The sequence below is a fragment of the Ylistrum balloti genome, unplaced genomic scaffold, assembly GCF_031769215.1.
Source record: "Ylistrum balloti isolate Yb309-2 unplaced genomic scaffold, AGI_CSIRO_Ybal_v1 Utg369772, whole genome shotgun sequence".
Taxonomy (NCBI): domain Eukaryota; kingdom Metazoa; phylum Mollusca; class Bivalvia; order Pectinida; family Pectinidae; genus Ylistrum; species Ylistrum balloti.
The window spans coordinates 1,255,467-1,278,020 of record NW_026781965.1 but is presented as its reverse complement, the minus strand read 5'-3'; the positions used below and the strand labels follow the sequence as shown (position 1 = coordinate 1,278,020).

General features: G+C 34.6%; 2 protein-coding genes across 2 annotated transcripts; one reads left to right on the top strand and one right to left on the bottom strand.

Moving 5' to 3' along the window:
• Positions 1-12,993: 12,993 nt before the first annotated feature.
• LOC132543961 (uncharacterized) lies at positions 12,994-14,004 on the bottom strand. The gene has a single exon (XM_060207518.1). The coding sequence runs from the start codon at positions 14,002-14,004 to the stop codon at positions 12,994-12,996; it is 1,011 nt and encodes a 336-aa protein (XP_060063501.1).
• Positions 14,005-15,896: 1,892 nt separating this feature from the next.
• Positions 15,897-21,531, top strand: LOC132543858 (uncharacterized). Its single transcript, XM_060207374.1, has 5 exons — positions 15,897-16,067; positions 18,285-18,398; positions 19,608-19,686; positions 21,144-21,311; positions 21,440-21,531. Exons 1-5 carry the CDS (start codon positions 15,897-15,899, stop codon positions 21,529-21,531), a joined length of 624 nt encoding a protein of 207 aa, XP_060063357.1.
• Positions 21,532-22,554: the final 1,023 nt, after the last annotated feature.

Below are 22,554 nucleotides of genomic sequence, written 5' to 3'. Positions count from 1 at the left end.
AGTTATATTAGATTTGCGTGAAAACGTGATTTAACACTATTTACAGGACGATTGTCAGCTTTTCTATGTCAGTAAGAAACTTTTGCTATAGTGGTATAGAAAATCTTAATATTCTTATTAAAAAGTAATATCAATACATGTCTAATCAGATTATGTCTCAACGCGACAAAATTTTTGATATATGTAATAATATAGCATAAAAATTAACGTTATCAAAAAAGAGGAAAGAGATTTGGTGAAATATCTACCTACCCACTTGTTGCTGAAGTCTGAAGAAAGTCAGCATCAGAACCAAAATGTGAAGAAGTGGTCTGAAAACGGAAAGTTAAATTAAATCGAATACAAAAATAAAGTAAATACATAACTGGTAATCAATTTTACCTTTTTTGTTAATTACAAAATAAAAATCACTCACTTAAAAATGTTCTGGATTAAAATGAAGATGTAAAAAAGAAAATTACAATATTTAGTGCTTGCATATTTACCTGTTGACCAAGAGACAGGCCATATCGTCTTAATTTGTCCACCGTTCAATTCCGTGTGTTGACATTTAGAAAGGCGCCGTGTCGTCCCCTAAGATCAGTGTGGCCTGTCCACCGGCCTTCTAGATGGTTTTAAACTCAAAATTAAAGGTGCGTGGTCGGATATTTAGCACGTTTTTGTCCACGGAAAACAATACTAAATAACGAACAAGTGTTAGATGTATCACTGCAATTACGTGTGGCTGTCACGACGCCGCGGCCCTCGTGTCCACAGGTACTAATTTGTAGAGGATATCCTTACAACACATGATGATACCACTCAACCAATCGCCGGTGTCTGACAGTCACAGTGGGTGATCACGTGATCTACGAGAGCTTGGTACTGCCAATGATTTTAAGGCAGCAAGCATAGCAATGGTTAATATTAAAAATGCTTCGTTAGACATCAGTATTTCTTAGAGAAAAAACTGCATCAATTCTGTAAAAACGGCGTTTGTACATTAAAGATACAAATTATATGAAAAATATGTACCAGTTTCCAATTGTGCATCATTGCTCGTGTTTGTATGTTAATTGCATGCCGCCGTAATATCGTTTGATTCCATACATCGACTTTATTTTGGAAATCAAGACAAACATCAATGGTATCGAGTCGGACAAACTGGCATTCCTTAGTGGAGAGTGTTATTCAGGAATTCCCGAGTCGATCATGTTCCTGTGACTAATTAGGTGACAACTCCCACCAGACGGAATCAGATGTCTTTATTAACACTCCTAATTCACTATAACGTGTCCACTTTAATTGATAAGCAATCGGAAGCTCGTTATATATTCATGTTTTACCAATGAATGTAACGCTCGCGATCTATCATTATTTGATCGTTTGTCAAGTCAATTACAGCATTCACTTCTTGGTATTGTCTGACTGTAAAAACAGCTCTAAGACCACATTCTCTCCTCTCGCTACAAGTGTTATCACATATTGCCTCTGACAAATTCTCCTTTTGACAATGTGTCTGTAATTAGATACGAGGTGTAAAGCGGAAATTCACTTTAATGAACCGTTTAGGACTTTTCAAATTTGAATTTAAGGAAGATACAGTAAGATTATTAGAGGTGTTCACTTTAGTAGTGGGTGTTTTTATTACTTTGTACCGTAACCAAGCGAAAATCAATGCGATGGAGGCTCTGACACACAGAAAACATTAAATCACACTTGCTGTTTCAGTCAAACTGTTGGTAACCTGATTATAATTATTCACAGAAAACTGATTGTCTTAATTGAAAAGACAGCAAACACCTTTTCCTGTTGTTTGAAAACAAAGCAATTTAACGTTAATCTCGACACTCCTTGTGTAGGGGATTTTTATAGAAAAGACAGCGAATTGTTTAATGAAACTTAAGTTCAAATTACAGAAGTCTATATCCAGCTATTACGTGCACATGTAAACAAATACTAGTAATATCTTTTTTTTTTTTTTTTGTTATACATCGGTAATATAAAAAATACTGTTTCGCCATATTCTTCCGTAAAAAAACTGGCTTTAAATGTATATAAAATATACATACATATACTTTCTTCGGGTTCTATTCTGGTTCATCTTGTGGTCGATAAAGAAAACTATGTTGAACCTTCCGGAACGCTTGGCTATTTGTTTGTATTATGATTTCCTTAACATGTTAGTATATTCATGTTGTTTAACCTATTGCTTGGTTATTAAGGCTTTCTCCATGAAAATAGATTAATATTTCAAAGGGAAAAAAATCAACTACAGTTTTCCTTAAATAAATGTTACAATCGTCACCATGACTAGATGTCACTACACAAAGTTTTTATCAATATGTATTCCTGGATATAATAATTCTAAAATATTTTACTAAATCACGAAAATTTAACAGGAATTAGGCAACAAACAATGCGATCTCCATTGAAATGCATGCATTGCAAGCAAGAACTAGCACTGACTAGGAACATAAGGCAGAAGATTTAAAGAAAAACGTTTATATAGATAACTACTAGAAATACACGCTAATATACATTAACATGGTGTGTATAATCAAATAATGAAATTAATGAAATAGATAAACAATCATGATGTATGCAAGCATTTACTCATTATTATAAAATATTTCGATACTTAACAGTTATACATCATTTAGTTCCGCCTAGTAGGACAAAAAGACAGTATCAACAGTTTGAGAAACATGACATCAGCTACTATTGAGCTAATCTCCACTAGAAACTATTGATCTGATTCATGTTTACCAAGAACAATTGATCTGATTGATGTTCACCAAGAACTATTGGAACTTTTGATCTGACTAATGTTCAACAAGAACTTTTGGAACTATTGATCTCACTAATGTTTACCTAGAACTATTGGAACTATTGATCTGATTGATGTTCACCAAGAACTATTGGAACTATTGATCTGACTAATGTTCACCAAGAACTATTGGAACTATTGATCTCACTAATGTTCACCAAGAACTATTGGAACTATTGATCTCACTAATGTTTACCAAGAACTATTGGAACTATTGATCTCACTAATGTTTACCAAGAACTATTGGAACTATTGATCTCACTAATGTTCACCAAGAACTATTGGAACTATTGATCTGACTAATGTTCACCAAGAACTTTTGGAACTATTGATCTGATTGATGTTTACCAAGAACTATTGGAACTATTGATCTGACTAATGTTCACCAAGAACTTTTGGAACTATTGATCTGATTGATGTTTACCAAGAACTATTGGAACTATTGATCTGACTAATGTTCAACAAGAACTTTTGGAACTATTGATCTCACTAATGTTTACCTAGAACTATTGGAACTATTGATCTGATTGATGTTCACCAAGAACTATTGGAACTATTGATCTGACTAATGTTCACCAAGAACTATTGGAACTATTGATCTCACTAATGTTTACCAAGAACTATTGGAACTATTGATCTCACTAATGTTCACCAAGAACTATTGGAACTATTGATCTAATTAATGTTCACCAAGAACTATTGGAACTATTGATCTCACTAATGTTCACCAAGAACTATTGGAACTATTGATCTAATTAATGTTCACCAAGAACTATTGGAACTATTGATCTCACTAATGTTCACCAAGAACTTTTGGAACTATTGATCTAATTAATGTTCACCAAGAACTGTTGATCTCCAAGAACTAATTATCTGACTAATGTAGACCAAGAATTATTGATGTCCTCATCAAGGACTGATTATCTGACTTATGTTCACCAGGAACTATTCGAACGATTGATCTCACTAATCCTCATCAAGAACTAATTATCTGACTTATCCTCAAAAAGAACTGTTGATCTCACTTATGTTCACCAAGAACTGTTGATCTGACTTTTCCTCACCAAGAACTAATTATCTGACTAATGTAGACCAAGAATTATTGATCTCATTAATCCTCATCAAGGACTGATTATCTGACTTATGTTCACCAGGAACTATTCGAACGATTGATCTCACTAATCCTCATCAAGAACTAATTATCTGACTTATCCTCAACAAGAACTATTGATCTCACTTATGTTCACCAAGAACTATTGATCTGACTAAACCTCACCAAGAACTATTGATCCGACTTGTCCTCCTCAAGAACTGTTAATCTAACTAATCATCATCAGGAACTGCTGATCTGACTAATCCTTTCTTAGGAATTATTGATCTTACTAATCCTCACCCAGAACTACTGATCTGACTAATCCTTCCCAGAAATTATTGATCGGACTAATCCTCATCAGGAACTATTGATCTGACCAATCCTCATCAGGAACTATTGATCTGACTAATCCTCATCAGGAACTATTGATCCGACTAATCCTTCCCATGTACCATTGATCTCATCAGAAACTATTAATTTGTCTATTCCCTCAGTTACTATTGATTTGACTTCTCCAAACGAGGAACTATATATGTGACAATATCATTGATGTTACGAATCCTCACCAGAAACTGTTGATCTGACTAATCTTCATGAGGTTTTATTTCATTTCATTTCAGAATAATTTTATTATACAGCTCTTTCTACAATAGGAATTGGACAACAGGCAATGCCGATATAAGCCTTCTCCTGATAGTATTAACAGTATGTACACATCAGAATATCATATATAACAAATATCTGTGAGTTATTTCAACAATAAGTTCATTTGTAATTACATCAACATCTGAACAACCACATAAAAAAGTCTGAATAGTCAATGGAATAGCATCATTTAAAGTAGAAATGGCGTTAAAGAAGGTAAGTATTTGGTTAATGTACAGAGGGCAATGGCGAAAGAAGTGATCACAGTCTTCTATATGGACCCACAATTACAGGCTGGACTATCACAAAGATGGGAATTAAATAAGTCAAAGTTAAGGCTGCTAGCATTATTTCTTAGTTGGCACAAAATAATATTAATTTTTTTACCATGAGACCTGAAAGTAGAAATACAATGCTGTTGAACAGACATGTTATGATCATTTAGAAAATGTTTTTTAACTGCATAATGGAAGTCATATCGGGGAACAGACAAAATGGATTATTCCAATCTGACATAAGTTTAGGAAAAAAGCTATTGGTGTACAAATTTTATCTTTGTGGCGGGATTCAAAAATCCTGTTATGACGAAAATGATAATTATCAGTATTGTTATTTAAGAATGGTTGAAGGTAATCAGAAACATGAGAAGGACAATCATTATTAAATATCTTATAAAACAGAATATTTTAGTGCAGATGTCTTCTTTTAGAAAGCTCAATGAAACCTGACTCTTTATATAATATTTCATGACTTGTACCGCGTCTTTAACCTGTTATGATACGTGCTGCATCAAGTTGGATTGACTCCAAGACCTTACATTCTCTAAACCATCACCTATAACGTTAATAAACAAAAGAAATAAATATGGTCCTAAAACCGATCCTTGTGGTACTCCTGCCTGCAAAGTTTTCCAGTTAGATTTATACCCATCAACAATATCTCTTTGTTTTCTATCAGTTAAGTAAGATGCAAACCACTTCAACATATTATAACATATACCATATTTTTTAAGTTTATAGATAAGACCATCATGCCAAACACGGTCAAACGCTTTACTAATATCGCAAAATACCATTCTAGCTTCCTTTCCTTTATCGAGATGTTTGATAATTTGATCATATATAATTAACAGCTGAGTTACAGTGGAATCTTTAGGAAGAAAACCTGATTGATTTTAGATATAATGTTATTATGGGATAAATAGTTAAACATGTATTTAAAAACAATTTTTTTCGAGCATTTTACTAAAACTAGAGGTGACAGAAATTGGTCTATGGTTGGATGGATCACTTCTTCCCCCCTTGCCCTTGTAGATAGGAGAAACATTGGCATTTTTCCATGAGTATGGAACAATGCCGTCTGATAATGGTTTTTTTTTTTAAAGATTTTAAAGAGAGGCGACAGAAGAGAAGAAGAAATACTTTTAATGAATTGGGGGGGGGGGGATAGAATCAGTTCCTGCAGGTTTGCTAGTAATCAGAAGATGTAACCGGTCAATAATGTCTTGTTCAGAAATGTCAATAGATAAAAAAGAATTATTAGGTCTAGGGCAGTCAGGAGGTAAATCGCTAGCAGTCTTTTCTGTTACAGATATAGAAGTGAACTAATCGTTAAAACATTCAGCTTTGTCTAAAGGATATGTGTTTAGTTCGCCATTAATTACCAGAGAAGAATCAGTTTCAGTTTTATTATTTAAATTTGTAATTGATTTGGCAATTCGCCACCATTTACCAGGAGGAATGGTTTTGTCAATTAGTGAATTTTGTAGTTTTGACATATAGTTTTCTTTTGCCTCACGGATAAGGGAAATAACTTCATTTCGAATGGTTCTGAATTTGTTCCATGAGGCAGGAGTATTACTTTGCTTGGATTTAGAGTGCTGGCGATTTCTTTGTCGTATTTTCAGTCGTATTTCATTTGTCATTCACACTTTGTCATTGGGTCTAATTGTTGCACTTTTATGGGGTACAAAATTATTAATAGTAGATATAATTTCATTAATGAGAAGGGAATTCATATCATTAATATCGTCGTTAAAAGTGTCGTCCCAGTTAATAGAGTTTAAGTATTGTTTGGCTCCATCAACATCTGCATTGTTAAAGAAATAAAACGTTTTCTTATATGCACGTTTTTTGAACGTTTTAAAATTTAGATCAGCACTGACAGAACAATGGTCTCTACAACAGGGAGGGTGTACGGAGGTGTTAGACACAAAATTAATATTGTTAGTTAATAGAACGTCAAGTGAAGTAGATGTTGTGAAGGTTATCCTAGTAGGCACGCTTACCGTATTAACTAAACCATATTTCAGTTAAAGTCGATAGAAATGAGAACTAGAATTTATCTTCAACATGTCCTGATTGATGTCGCCCATCAGAATTACATCCTTTTGTAAATCGATAATATTGTCAAAATGATTGTCAAGAATAGCCCAGTAGTTAACACGAGAGTTAGGTGGTCTGTATATACAACCGAGTAAAATAGGTTTGTTCAACGTGGTTATTTCAATTTAAATTAATTCATGGTCATCAGTCTCAAGGTCAAGTCTACGTTTAATATTAAGATTAGATTTAGCATAAATAAGGACACCGCCTTTTATTGATTTGACTAATTCTCAACAGCAACTGCTGACTTATCCTCATGAGGTTTTATTGATCTGAGTAATTCTCACCAGGAACTATTGATTTTATTAATTCTCATCAGGAACTATTGATTTGATTAATTCTCATCAGGAACTGTTAATTTGATTAATTCTTACCAGGAACTATTGATTTGATTAATTCTCACCAGGAACTATTGATTTGATTAATTCTCACCAGGAACTATTGATTTGATTAATTCTCACCAGGAACTGTTAATTTGATTAATTCTCACCAGGAACTATTGATTTGATTAATTCTCATCAGGAACTGTTAATTTGATTAATTCTTACCAGGAACTGTTAATTTGATAAATTCTTACCAGGAACTGTTAATTTGATTAATTCTTACCGGGAACTGTTAATTTGATTGATTCTCATCAGGAACTATTGATTTGATTAATTCTCACCAGGAACTATTGATTTAATTAATTCTCATCAGGAACTGTTAATTTGATTAATTCTTACCGGGAACTGTTAATTTGATCAATTCTCATCAGGAACTGTTAATTTGATTAATTCTTGCCAGGAACTGTTAATTTGATAAATTTTCATCAGGAACTGTTAATTTGATAAATTTTCATCGGGAACTGTTAATTTGTTTAATTCTTACCAGGAACTGTTAATTTGATTAATTCTTACCAGGAACTGTTAATTTGATAAATTTTCATCAGGAACTGTTGATTTGATTGATTCTCATCAGGAACTGTTAATTTGATTAATTCTTACCAGGAACTGTTAATTTGATTAATTCTTACCAGGAACTGTTAATTTGATAAATTTTCATCAGGAACTGTTAATTTGATAAATTTTCATCAGGAACTGTTGATTTGATAAATTTTCATCAGGAACTGTTAATTTGATAATTTCTCATCGGGAACTGTTGATTTGATAAATTCTCATCAGGAACTGTTAATTTGATCAATTCTTACCAGGAACTGTTAATTTGATTAATTCTTACCAGGAACTGTTAATTTGATAAATTTTCATCAGGAACTGTTGATTTGATTGATTCTCATCAGGAACTGTTAATTTGATAAATTCTTATCCAGGAACTGTTAATTTGATTAATGTCTTACCAGGAACTGTTAATTTGATAAATTTTCATCAGGAACTGTTGATTTGATTAATTCTCATCAGGAGCTGTTAAATTGTCTATTCCTTCAGTTACTATTGATTGGAGATTTCCTAAAGAGGAACTATTTATCTGACTAATCCTTCCCAGGTATCAATGATGTGACTGAACCTCATTGACCTGATTAATTCTCATCAGAAAGTATTGGTCTGACGTATTGTCATCAGGTTTTATTGATCTGACTTGTTCCTACAAGTTATTATTGATCTGACTACCCACCACAAGGATCTGTTGATCTGTAATCATCACTTTTTTTATCGGTTTGGTGTCGATGAATGTCAGAACTCTGAGGGAAAACAGAGCAATGCCCCTTGGTAAACGCAAAAACCGATAATTATGGAAACAAAGCATTTGAACCAGCTTGACAATCGAAAGGCGCATAAAATGATCAGTTGTGGCAAAAACAGATTTCCGTATGTTTTCCTTTGATCTCTAAACCACCATACATGACTGTAGAGTTTTGTCATCTTTATTTACTTTGAGTTCCTTGTATGCGACAGTTCCATGATTCATCGACGCATTACACGAATATTTTACACATGGTCCCATTATGTTGTCTTAACCGTCTACCTTACAAAGGCTTTCTTTATGTAAACAATAGTATATTATGGTTATAAATAGACATATTATGATCATTTTCGTTACAGGAGGGCAAATAAAAATTATATTTCAGAATTGAAGCAATGGCATTAGATCGCGTTTTCAATATCTGAACATTTGCAAGTCCTACCTTAATTGTACTGCTTTTAAATATAAAACAAACCTGTGACAGGAAACTATGCCACTTAAAGCTTCGTAAATAGCAGACTCTACTGATGCCTTATTCAATGTTAGCTCCTGTTATGCTTATTCTGATACGTCATCACAAAGAACTATTCTTTATGACGTTCAGAATACAATGCTGACGTCATATATCGACCATTACTCCAAACATCAAGGACACCTAGATAACGGTACACCAACAATGAAATCAAGAGTCTGGAGAATGTGGACATCAGACAGCTATAATGGACTCTTCTTTGCTACATTTCTAAACATATATATAACTGAAACAGTGTAAGAAATTTCTTCTTTGTGATGAGAAAAATAGCGTAGAATTAACTATACCGAATCTATTTTACAATCTATTATTTTGGCTCCTTTAAATCAGCCGCTTATGTCGATATTTTCAACGACACCAACACCGACAGCTTTCATCCAAGCTTTATGATAAGAGTAATGATATAATTTTCCCTTTCGTGAATTTTCCGTTTCTTGACAGCAACTTACTTGAATCCCAAACCTATGATGTTTACATTTTGCAGTTGATTCTATACCCAAGGGCCTGTTCCCAATATCACGATGCTCGTGCAATTATCATCAAATGATGTACAAAGTCCAAACACAGGGTTTCAAAAGATTGTTTGATGAAAATTATGAGGTGGTTTTACGGTCGCCATGGTGATCTCGATGAGAAATATTCTATTTCGTAGTGCGATGATAAGCTGGAAGTTTTTGCTGCTCGTTGCTGTATACCTTGTTCTTATTTGAGAACGTGACATTACAACATTAACACTAACAAACCGGATGTCGTCCATGAAGCAGAAAACGCTTAATCTTCCTGAAGGCGCGGTCTTATTCTCCTTGAACGTTTTCAGGAGTCTCAGTGAAAACTATCTTTTCCCTAGTTTTATTGAATTTGAGTTTTGATTATGATTATGTTCACATGTTGGTATTTTCTTGCTGTCTTTGAAATATAGTATACGGAGTGAATGATTAAATTGTAACAGTCATTATATTACTATTATATTTCTAATTTCTTACAGGTCATTACATCATACTCTGATTTAAAATACCGACGACATATAAAATACCCAGTCTGAAGTTCTACCCTGCTGACACATAAAATACCCAGTCTGAGGTTCTACCCCGCTGACATATAAAATACCCAGTCTGAGGTTCTACCCCGCTGACATATAAAATACCCAATCTGATGTTCTACAACGCTGACATATAAAATACCCAGTCTGATGTTCTACCCCGCTGACATATAAAATACCCAGTCTGAGGTTCTACCCCGCTGACATTTAAAATACCCAATCTGATGATCTACCCCGCTGACATATAAAATACCCAGTCTGAGGTTCTACCCCGCTGACATATAAAATACCCAATCTGATGTTCTACAACGCTGACATATAAAATACCCAGTCTGAGGTTCTACAACGCTGACATATAAAATACCCAATCTGATGTTCTACCCCGCTGACATATGAAATACCCAATCTGATGTTCTACCCCGCTGACATTTAAAATACCCAGTCTGATGTTCTACCCCTCTGACATTTAAAATACTCAGTCTGAAGTTCTACCCTGCTGACATTTAAGATACCCAATCTGATGTTCTACCCCGCTGACATTTAAAATACCCAGTCTGATGTTCTACCCCTCTGACATTTAAAATACTCAGTCTGAAGTTCTACCTGCTGACATTAAAATACCCAATCTTATGTTCTACCCCACTGACAAATGAAATACCAAGCCTGAGGTCCTACCCCACTGACAAATGAAATACCAAGCCTGAGGTCCTACCCCACTGACAAATAAATACCAAGCCTGAGGTCCTACCCCACTGACATATAAATACCAAGCCCGATGTCTTATGCCACTGACAAATGAAATACCAAGCCTGAGGTCCTACCCCACTGACAAATGAAATACTAAACCTGAGGTCCTACCCCACTGACAAATAAATACCAAGCCCGATGTCTTATGCCACTGACATATAAAAAGATGTCTTTGAATTACTATTATTTAGTTGTGGAAGCCGCAAATAATCTTGCTGATATTTTGCTAGTTTTAAAAACAGCTGTACCTTCTGAGCATTATCCATCTGGTATCATAATTAATGCATTTTACAATTCATTTAAAGTTACAGCTAGAGTAGATACCGTCTTGAGCATATTGTATACTACCTCACATTAAATTAACAGCCAGGGTATATACCATCTGAAGCATAGAGTATACTACCTCAGTTTAAATTTACAGCCAGAGTATATACCATCTTAAGCAGAGTATACTACCTCACTTTTAAGTTACAGCTTGAGTCGATACCGTCTTAAGCATAGTGTATACTATCTCAATTTGAAGGTAAAGTCAGAGTATATACCATCTTAAGCATAGTGTATACTACATCACTGTATACTTCCTCAGGTTAAAGTTACAGACAGAGTATAAACCATATATTGTGTATATTACATCGTTTTGATGTTACAACCAGAGTGTATACCATCTTAATCATAGCGTATACTACCACACTTAAAATTTCCAGCCAGAGTATAAACCATTATAGTCAAAGTGTATACTACCTCGCTGAACTTGTTGATAAACTATACTGTGAACTGTTACTTTATGCTCTAATACTGTCCACTACTGTATTTATTGCCTTCTATCTCTATAACCTGTTCTAGTTAGTTCTGTAGTAACTTGGCCATGTTGTTTTTGGTTTTGTAACAATCCATCCAGTGTTCTTTTGCCAGGAGCGACATTACGACTAAAACCCGTTTGTTACCTGGAAATGTTTATTTATCCGGGAATTAAAATCCCAGTAAAATATATTAAAAATAACAAACAAGTACAAATCAGACATGAACGCACATGACCTTCATTTCAATACACATTACTATAAGAACGATACTTGACGCAATTTCCACCAACTTTCTAGACGAACTGACAAGCTTGGAAATATTACGAATAAAGATAATTACACTGACATTTTAGAAAAATATTAGGATCATAGCTAATATTAGACTTAGGAATATAATAAAGAAATAATTAGGAAATAACGACTACTTTTAGCTGTTATTTTATAAATATCAAAAATACGTTAATAGGACTCTAGAGCTAAGGTATTAACTTTACTCCAGCCTAATAATTAGGTTTTAATTATTAGCAACTATTTACAAACATATATAGGGAAATAGATAGGATTAATAGCCGCACAGCGAGAAGAGACAAATAGATGTGAACAGGTCCTCTGCTAGCTGAGAAGTGCCGAGACAAAGACAGGACAGAAAGACAGAAAAGAAGAAGGCGCGAAAAATCAGCGTGGAGAACGTGTCTCCTACCATGTCAGGGGTCAGTCAAACTTGTCAAGTCAGCACAAATGATGGACAGGTGATTGACAATACATGCATAATACGTCACAAACACACCGATTACAGGTAAAACGAAAGTAGGACAAGACGATCACGTGACAACGAATCACATGACACCACAAAACGAAAATAAACGATCACGTGACAACGTATGCCACGGAAGTAAACACTGAAAACACTCGGCGCTACAGTTTAATGAAACATTTTTGTAAAATACATATCAAAACATGTTACTATTGACGATAAGTTAATAGCCTACAAATCAATATCAACAGTTTTGAAAAGAAAATGACATTCGAAGTAAGTGTTAAATCATTACATTACATTAAATAAGGTGAATATTTGACATATGATATAATATATGATAAAATATATTTTAAAAAAAACTATTGTCTTCCTTCAACGGTCGTTTTTCTATCCTTAACATTAGATACTAGGATCTGTATTGTGGTATGTTTAATAACTAATAAAATAAAAAATGCAACCTATTGAATAACAATGGCAGTTTATAACATTGGCATCTGTAAAGCAGTTATCTTAATTTGCTCTTCCTGTCGCTAACAGTGTGTTCTGTACAGATATCTTCGGTGGTGGAATCATCGATTCATTTGTACCCTTTTTTTTGGTCATGACTGCAGAAATTGGATCGTGATCTAGTACTTTGTAAGGATCATGGCTTGTCAATTTCCTTATCTCGGCCAAGTTAATGTACTTCACGTCTGTGAGAGACAATGCTGGAGAAGCCATGAAATAATCTATGATGTTTCCCTTCCGTCGCTTTGACGGTTGATACTCATACAGGATGAACTCCCCAGGATCAACAAGACTTCTGATGCGGTCAATCCTGATATTGAAATCTCCGCCAAGAAGTACAACGGCCTCTTCGCGCTCAGACAGTTCCTTCATATAGATTTGCAGATAACGAAATTGTGTCTTCTTTTCTGCTTCATTTGTTCGAGAATGTATACCGTGCCACGATACAACAAGAACTCTGAAAGCTTCTGTAGATAATGGGTCCTTAATCTCCAAACGTCGCACGCAACTACGTGCTATAGGTGTAAAGTCTTGTGATACTTTTCCTTTTCTTTTCAATTCGTCTAAAGGCGCCTGCAACTTTGTTTGAGATAACTCTGTAAGTCGAAAGCGTTTAGAATCGTACATAATACTTGCTTCCATGTTGCCGGTGTATTCATAGCGATCAGGTAGAGGGGTGTCCTTCCAAACATCTCCTCGGATACCCTGCCATCGGAATTCCTGAATCAAGAAAATCTCGGGCTCATTATCCAGAACTACTCCTGCAAAATATTCTCTCCGAATCTTGGCAGAACCTTTCCCGTCACTGGGACCGCCTGCATTCATACTCATTACATGTATTGGTGAAGGTTGAAATTCCAGTTTTCCTGCGGTTGGCAGTTCAGTGATGGGAAGAGAAATAACCGGTAATGCTGGAGTAACAGAGCTTGCTTGAGTCACCTTTTTCGTTTCCTTGTGAATTTTAGTTGCTTTAATAGTTGCACCGTCTTTCGATGGATCCCCTCCTTTAGACATGTTTAAAAGTCGGCTTTAGTTCCTACTCTGAAAATGTTAAGGGACAACGTAAACAGAATTGAGGATGAGAAATGTATATAATACAGAGATTGATGAGGGCTACAAATACTACGTCAGAGTACAGTAACGCATGTAACGACAATTTATTGATGTATATTAAAATGTGACAATCGAAGTTCATCAAGTTACATTCATCTACAGAGTCTAAACTCACAATATGTATGATTACATTCTGTTATCGCCTGTGCTGTGTCTGTGTACTCACGTTAAATCTCAATGACGTACCCGTACGGCTAGGTCAGTTGGCACTGTGTCAAAAAAAGAAAATGGCTGACATTTAATCATACTTGGTAAACATGTCCATACCTGTAGCACAACAAACAATTTAGGCCTAAGTGAAGCGAAAGTGAAAGCAACTTCCTTGTTTTCTTACAGTATACATTTCATTGTTTAAGACTGCGTACAATATTCATTTTCTTGGTATAATTTTAAAAACAATGCACAGTGTATATAAGTCACACAGTGTGTCTTTCCATCATCTTTACGATATATTAAACTGTAAATTTGCGTGAGGAGATGTGCAGACAACGGGCCTTTATTATGAGCTAAGATAATTTCCAAAAGCGGAAACGACAAGTGAGGAAATGAAATTATTATGATGACGTTCTGATGTAGTAATTGATCAAACTATTGCTTAAATAATATCAGAGAAATAGTTTAAACTAATGTATCACCTTACCTTGATATTGTTGTGTAAATAAATATTTTCAGGTCAGTACCTCATCACAGCCTTCCCTGTGTGTTTACGTCTGTCGTAGATGAGTATAAGTTTACAGGTTTTTCCTGTTGACATGACTCAGTATATAACCCGAAAGTAAAACTAACTTCCTTGTGTACTGTAGTACCCTAGTTTAGCTAACCCTAAAAATGTCTTTATATACAAGCTTTAATATGCAATATACAAGTATATATTTAATTAAAATAGAGGTTTCTTGATGATTCACTATTTTCTTTGTATCATATTTATCTTAAAGATAGAAAAATAAAGGAAAGCACAACAAGGTGAAAATTTGTAGCCAACACTTTAGTATTTTATGTAAATTCTCCACCTGACATAACCAAGACAAACCTTATTCAATCATTATCTGTATGATACATGGTCCATGTTTTTTATCAATAACATTCACATAGGTATAAGGTATTATCTGTGTCATCGTTTATCGTTAGATCGTTTATCTGACCTTATCGTCAGTACGTCTGAAACAATGTTTCGACAATTTTACATGAGTAATTTATGAATTTGTGGTAGACTTGAGCCCCTGAGGTCAGCGGTAACCCTAAATGCTACGTTTGCATTCATTTGGTTAAGAATATTCATGCTCTTGACGTTCCTTTGGAATTGGTCAGCATTAAATAAAATGAAATTGGTTGAATGTTGGGGTTTGTGTCCATCCTCACTTATATATTGACATTTTTTCAAATTTTCCTTAGACTACTAGGCCCCTAGCAACATTGACGAGACCTAGAATGACGAAACAGCTTTGTGGTGCGGTTTAATTCATTATTTAACTGTACTTTATGCAAATGTACTTAAAGTTTCGGATTTTGTATCCTTTTAGGTACTATATTCACCATGTTAATGGCATCAGTCAATCAAGACAAACACTAGGGGCTCATCAAAAGATGGCTTAATGTAGTTGTTTTCTCATCGATATTTGTCCTTAAAGATTCGTCCCTACGTCTGTCCAAACCAGAAAATGAAAAATAATCACGGTCATTCTTATCAAACTCCAAAGACCATCCAGTGCGTTATAGGTCATCAAGTGCTTTCCACTATCTAAGCAGATATCGTCAAAACTTTCGACTGTCAAACAGTAAAACCAAATATCGGTATGCTGTTAGTTCCTTTGTTGATACTGGTCATCTCTGTCCTTGTAGGTGGCAACAATGGTCAAAATGACGTCATTGTCACACGCTGCTGTGTTCCGTCCCAATTTCGATGTGAGATGGACGTGACAGGAGGATACACTGATCCTGTTTCCGGGATGAACACATTTGCGGATGTAAGTAAAATCATGTCCCAGTTTTCCAAAACTTGAATTTGTTGAGATTTTTGCAAAAAAAAAAAACCCTTTTCCCCATTTAAACCTCAAGAACTTTTTGTATTTGTAACATTTAGCTTCAAAACATGCAGAAGACTTTAAGGAAGAGGATTTGACCAAATTAAATGGTTTACCATTGTTATTTGAACAAATTTTGAACAAAGATGTGCACCCTAGCTCATACCCAAGACAAGGATCATAGAATAGGTCATAGTACAGGCCATATGTGACTTTTGGATCTTTTAAACATACATTCTTAGTAGTTTACTGGGTAGTACAAATAATACACAATAAAGATTAAATTGGGATGTGGGCCAAATTACATGTATCGTGGACCGGTTCTTTCGTGAGGAAGTTCATAAATATCATATGAAACTGAAACAGATATAAGACTCTTTTTATCACACAACTTTGATACTTTTGCATATTTTCCGGCGAAAAATAAAGCAATGTTCCCTCTCTATACCTGTCTTGATTGACGTCACAATCCATTTGACGCCATGAGATTCTGACGTCACAATGGAAACTATGGGAACCTTCAGTCAATAACAGCTATACTATCATAATGCCATTACAGCGAGATTGCAACAGATTACTTGATAAAATGATGTTTTAAACATTTGTACAATCACAATGACGGATAGAAATCGTAACATTTAGTATATCTACGTGAAGATAATTGTATCTAAAATGCCGTTTATAAAAATCAATATTGAAAATGGCAACGTTACTTGAGAACAAAAGGTATTCTCAATTATTTAAGGCGATTAGCTCACCAAGTATATCAATTAAATTTAACGAATTCCAACGGGAAAGGGTCTCTGAAAGTTTAATAATTCATTATTGCATGACTCAAATTCTTTAGAACTAATTAATAAGCTTATTTTTATATAAAATTACAAGCGCTCTTCTTTTGTACAACTCTGAGTTTCTAAATATTATTCCTGATATTGAGATCCAGTGCCAAATCGATGATCAACTCTTTTTAGAAATGCTCCTAATTGAAATCATAGGGAAAACGATATCGTACTCAGCATTCAAGGAAAAAACAGTAAAATTTAGAAGAAGAAAATACTCTTATAGAATCAATAAAAATTTTAGAATTCTTAAAAAAAAAACATTTTGAAGAAGGAGAAGAAAAAAAGAATTAGAAAAAATTAGGCAACACAAATGAAATGTAGTATCATTCGTTCTAAAGCAAAACTGGGTGGAAGAGGGGTAGAAACCAACAAAGTATTTTTAATCTAGAAAACCTTAATTTTACTTCTAAAATTATTCCAATGGCAGAAAAAGAAAAATGCTTTGGGAGTGAATTAAGAAATTTCATGTTAAGATCAGTTAATTATGAATTTATCAATAGTAAACTATCAATAACTCAAAAGAAAGGGAATCATTACATATACACCTGTGAGAGACAAATTTAGGCAGTTTTTTAAAACAAAATTGGAGACCAGTTTCCTACTCAATATTATAAACAAAGTAGCATCAGGACCAATAGCAAATAGGCTAAAACAGGTTTTGAACAAATTAATGAATAGGGATCAAACTGGTTTTATTGCAAGGAGGTATATAAGGGGAAATACAAGGCTAATTAATGATATCATGGAGTACGCGGAAGAAAATGAAATACCTGGTATGCTCTTATGTATAGATTTTGAAAAGTCCTTCGATTCTGTTAGTTTGGATTTTATCTATAATATTCCATCTTTTTTGGAGGGGTGGGGTGGGGGTTGATATATGCAAGTGCATAAAAAACGTTACATGCCCATGCACTCTTTTCTGTAAATCAAGGTGGTAATCGTTCATCTTTTTTCGAAATACGGAGAGGCTGTCGTCAAGGAGACCCTATTGCTCCTTATATTTCCATACTATGTGTTGAAATACTTGCTATTAGAACAAGAATCTAAATGGTATAAACATAGATAATGTTCCAACTTTATTATCTTAATATTCAGATGATACTTCAATTATTTTAGACGGTAAAGAAAATGAATCATTCAATGAATTAAATAACTTTACAAATGTTCTGGTCTAAAAGTAAATTAAGGCAAAACACAAGTTGCTTGGGTCGACAGTAAAACATATATAGTATGCTTTCTAGAGTGGAATTTACAATGGGGTATTACTAAATTAACAGTATTTAAGGCGATTAGTTTGTTGAGAAAGTTTTTATTTTAGCGGAGAGTACGTCTTTACAACGATTACGACTTGAACGTCACAAGAACCGACACTGATGTCTCACTACCAAGCGGGGTCAGCTTTGTACACTCAGAACTAACATATTATGATCAGGTAAGTAATAACGTGTGATGGATGCAAATTACAACTGAAAATGTCTTATCTTTCTGTTATACCTGGTGTGATTGGAAACGCAGCCTCTCCAGGGCACAGAGCATGTGTTAACATTCTGTTTATGAATATGAGGTATTTGTTTTCAAATATCCTTGAAGTTACAGAAATGGTTATCATCCTTGAACACCTGTTGGTGATGTAAGTGATTAATCGTTTAGAACAACATTCATGTAGTCCATTTATCACTAGATTTTCTTCTAAAGTTTTCAGTTAGTTATAGTTATAATTTTTACATATTCTTTTCAGACAACCAAACGTTTTGTTAAAGAATATATCTCGGTTTTACAACTTCGCTTAAATATAATGTGATTCAAGATGTGTCGATGTGACACAAATGTCTTCGCAGACAATTAATGAGATCCGGATTATGGAACTTGTTTGTGTTATTGGGGTTTTAGAGGTACACTCGAGACTTCGAAACATCATTTTTAGTGGAAGCTCAAAGAAGATTTTAGAATTGATTTTAGAATTAAATTGGAGTAATGCAGAGTGAAAAATTGATTGCTAACGTTTCCAGTGACTACTGACTGAACCAGAAATGGAGAGGGAAGGAGTAGGGCAAAGAGGCCCAAAGGCCAGGGCTTGTAGGGTCTCCATTTTAAAGCATTTTCAACGTAATTTTGAAGACCTGGCACTTCTTCAAAGAAAAAAAAACAAAAAAATGAATAAACCCACAGAAATTGCTACAATATTAAGAAGCATGGAACCGCAGATTTTCAATAAAACCGCCTAAATCAGGTGGTTTGAATAGTGTATGTATGTGAGCTTATCGTGACATCTTCCAACAAGTTAATTGCCTGGTGGGCACAAGATGGACCCATCAAGTACTGAGAAAATTAGCTTGAACTGAGAGTGTGTGAGAAAGTGAAAGCGAATTCTCTAGCTTCAGTGCTTTGGCCGGAACAAAATAGAATATCTCGCCTCAATTCTCTCATTTTAAGACTAAATACAAGATTTGATTTCAAAATCTTCATCCGTCAAAAATTGAAAGAGCACAAACCAAATTATGAAGGAATGAAGTGCCGGAATGATAGTCAAGGGCAATATATTTTATGACTGGGGCAGCAGATGAAAAAATGCGCTCTGAAATCATGACACTTTAGAGTCCTTTACTTACAGTACTATGGTCTAAAATATTTATTCTTTCAGCATATATCCTATAAAATAGATGGAAGTCAATGCCGGCCCGATCGGATCACAGCGGCCATGCAGGACAAATGTATACCAGGTACAAACCTCTTGAGAGTAGTGCACCGTGGTACAGATATGAAGTATAAATGGTGCGTCTGTTAATTACAAAGAACGTTTAATTGGGAATGCTTCTGTAATCCAAAAACCAATGAAGTGCTCTGGAATTTTAAATCTATGAAATATATCATTTATATGTGTCGTATTCAGTGTTATGGCAAAGTATTTACATTGTAAGTTTGTGTCCTATACTGCCAATTAATTCTTAGATTCCGGTATTTCTGACGTTTACCCATTATTAATCAGTCTATAAACTGCTTATAGCCTATCAAACTGACAGCTTTTGTCAAGCATCAACCGTTCTGTGTAAATGTGCAACTTTTTTCCAAAAGTTCTATTTTTTTAAAGTTTATTTATCTATATAGAATTGTTTAATTGAAGATATTTGGTCGTATTATATAAAAACGATGTAAATTAGTCCTGTCAAGATAATCATATGTAACAACTGTAATAAATTTTAGATAAAGATGACAGGAATCGATTGTGGAAGCTCAAAATTTACATTTTCATGATGTAAAATTTGTAAACATTTAGGCTATCGTTTTAACTTGTGTATACTATAGTGGTGGAAGGTGATGGAAGCATATAAGTTAACAAACGATAATTTTTCTTTCTTAAAAGTGAAAATATTTATCCGGCGATGTATCCACACTCTAACTGAACAATGCTGACATGTATAAACTCTCGTTATCGTTATGTTAAACCCAAATGCTGTTTTTTTTTTCAATGTTTTAGGGAGAGGTTTATATAATAATATCATCGTTTGTGCGACACATGTTGCTGTCTATTAAATAAAATGATAATTGTATTATGGTTGAAGCAATTAATTTATTACATGAACCTGTACTGCCACAGTTCTCTAAGACGAAGATCTAAGTACTTGCAAATAAATAGTTAACGCGAGTGGGTCAAGTGGTATCCGTCATATAATTAATAACGAACGTAGCTCGAGCGGTTCCACAGGTAATACGTGCAAAGAAAAAAGTGAAATTTTCCACAAATACTATCAGTCATGAAGTTGTGACACGGTAGTGGAATTTCCTGTAATGATTTGCGCCAATGGCGGATCTCAAATGTCGAAATAGCGACAAGTAGTCTCTCTCCCCAAGACGCTTCATCAAGTGTGTAGACAAAAGAGTTTGGCTGAACGAGACGCGCAAATGAATAATGTCGCCAAGTGAAATACAGAAGTAATAACGCAACGCTCCAAATGGCTCTGTCATATTTATATTCTGTTTTGTGAGCCTTACACGCTTCAGGAGATCTTGTTGCACATTTAACTACAAATAATAAGATTTTAACTGTCCATGATTAAATGTTGTCGAATTAGCTGTTTTAAATTTTGTTAGTAGGAATTATCTTATTTTCATTGACATTTTAGTTCTCTTTATTCATGATGCTTTGCTATATTTTAAAATGTTTGTTCGGGGAGAACAGGATATGCAGTATTGGTTACAACGGGTCGTATTGGTCAATCTGGTGGCGATGGCATCGAAGTCGCTACGTGGCGTTACGTCACATCCGATAATATCACGATTCTGCGCGCTGTATCTGTGGAACAATGTTGGCCCATCTACCAGACGGAACAGAGCGTGTTTAGTGGAGGTAGGCATATGTTAAAGAAATGTTTGACTCCTGTGAAGTTTCCTTTGCTTGTCGGTCAACGATATCAGTTCAGTGTTTCGTGTTGCTTTATACATCATTTCGGGATGTTTTTTTTCTCTCTGTTGAAGGGTATTCAAGAATGACGTACATGATATCCAACATCGAAGTTGGGAAGTTCCCGGATTTAATCACCAAACCGGACATCTGCACAATGACTTGAGACATGATGATAATTGTGAAAATAGAGATGACACGTTAAAAATCTGTACGTTGTTACTTTGTATGATTCCTAAATAAACGACCCTTTTTCTGGACAATCTTAATCTTCAAATTATAACATCTTTCTGTCAGGCACTCCACCTTCACAGATAAAATCGCCGATCTGGCAACACATTGGGTCACATTCGAGGATAATAGGGCCAAACGCTGTGGTGCATTATACACGTATGTGAAAAGTGCTGAAATATTAACAAGGAAAACTCGCAATAGTCTTTGTCCATTCGAATTCTATTTCATTGCTGTGAGTGGTATTTATGCATTTCAACCTTAACATTCTGGATCACAGAGGATACCAACGACCCTGATGTGAACTGGAAGACAATTGTTTCGACTTGCTGATAAATAGTAAAAAGTGTTCATATGACATGTATCATGATCTGGCATATCAAGATTTCTAAAAGCTGACTGATCTTTTACTCAACTGGATTTCAGAAGGATAGTACAGCAGATAATTGAAAAAAGAGTATTTTCTCGCTTGCGGAAAGTGCCGAGAGTTCCCGAGTGTGAGGGCATTATGACTATTGAAGGAAGTTATATTACGGCGTTATAATGGGTATTGTGAAGTCATAACGGTTATTTTAACATCACAAAGAGTACCTGTGTACAAAGAGGTGGGGTGGGGGCTTTCAATAGTTGAGAAGATTGAATCCAAATGAATCCAAATACTTGGAAGTAACTTGCAACCTTGCACATTTGAATTATACTTGTTATCAGGGGTAACCATACTGGAGTAACTAGTCCCAACAATGGAATTATAGAGGTTAGTTAACGTCCATGTATGTAGTTGGTTTGATAGCTGATTAGTTTACATGTTGACTAAGATTTTTACGAACTTTGACATTTCATGATTGAGCTTTCTTCAGTGTATGTTGTTGTTTTTGACATTAAGAACATGTGATGACTTCGAAACTTTAAAAAAATAATATCGTATTAAAATCTACAGAGTGTTTCTTTATATGTGTCC

Bases quoted from the DNA above. Each gene is read 5' to 3' on its own strand.
- LOC132543961 (XM_060207518.1), bottom strand. From the start codon at position 14,004: ATGTCTAAAGGAGGGGATCCATCGAAAGACGGTGCAACTATTAAAGCA.
- LOC132543858 (XM_060207374.1), top strand. From the start codon at position 15,897: ATGCTGTTAGTTCCTTTGTTGATACTGGTCATCTCTGTCCTTGTAGGT. The intron at 19,687-21,143 runs GTACAAACCTCT...CGGGGAGAACAG, and splicing joins GCAGGACAAATGTATACCAG to GATATGCAGTATTGGTTACA. The intron at 21,312-21,439 runs GTAGGCATATGT...TCTCTGTTGAAG, and splicing joins ACAGAGCGTGTTTAGTGGAG to GGTATTCAAGAATGACGTAC.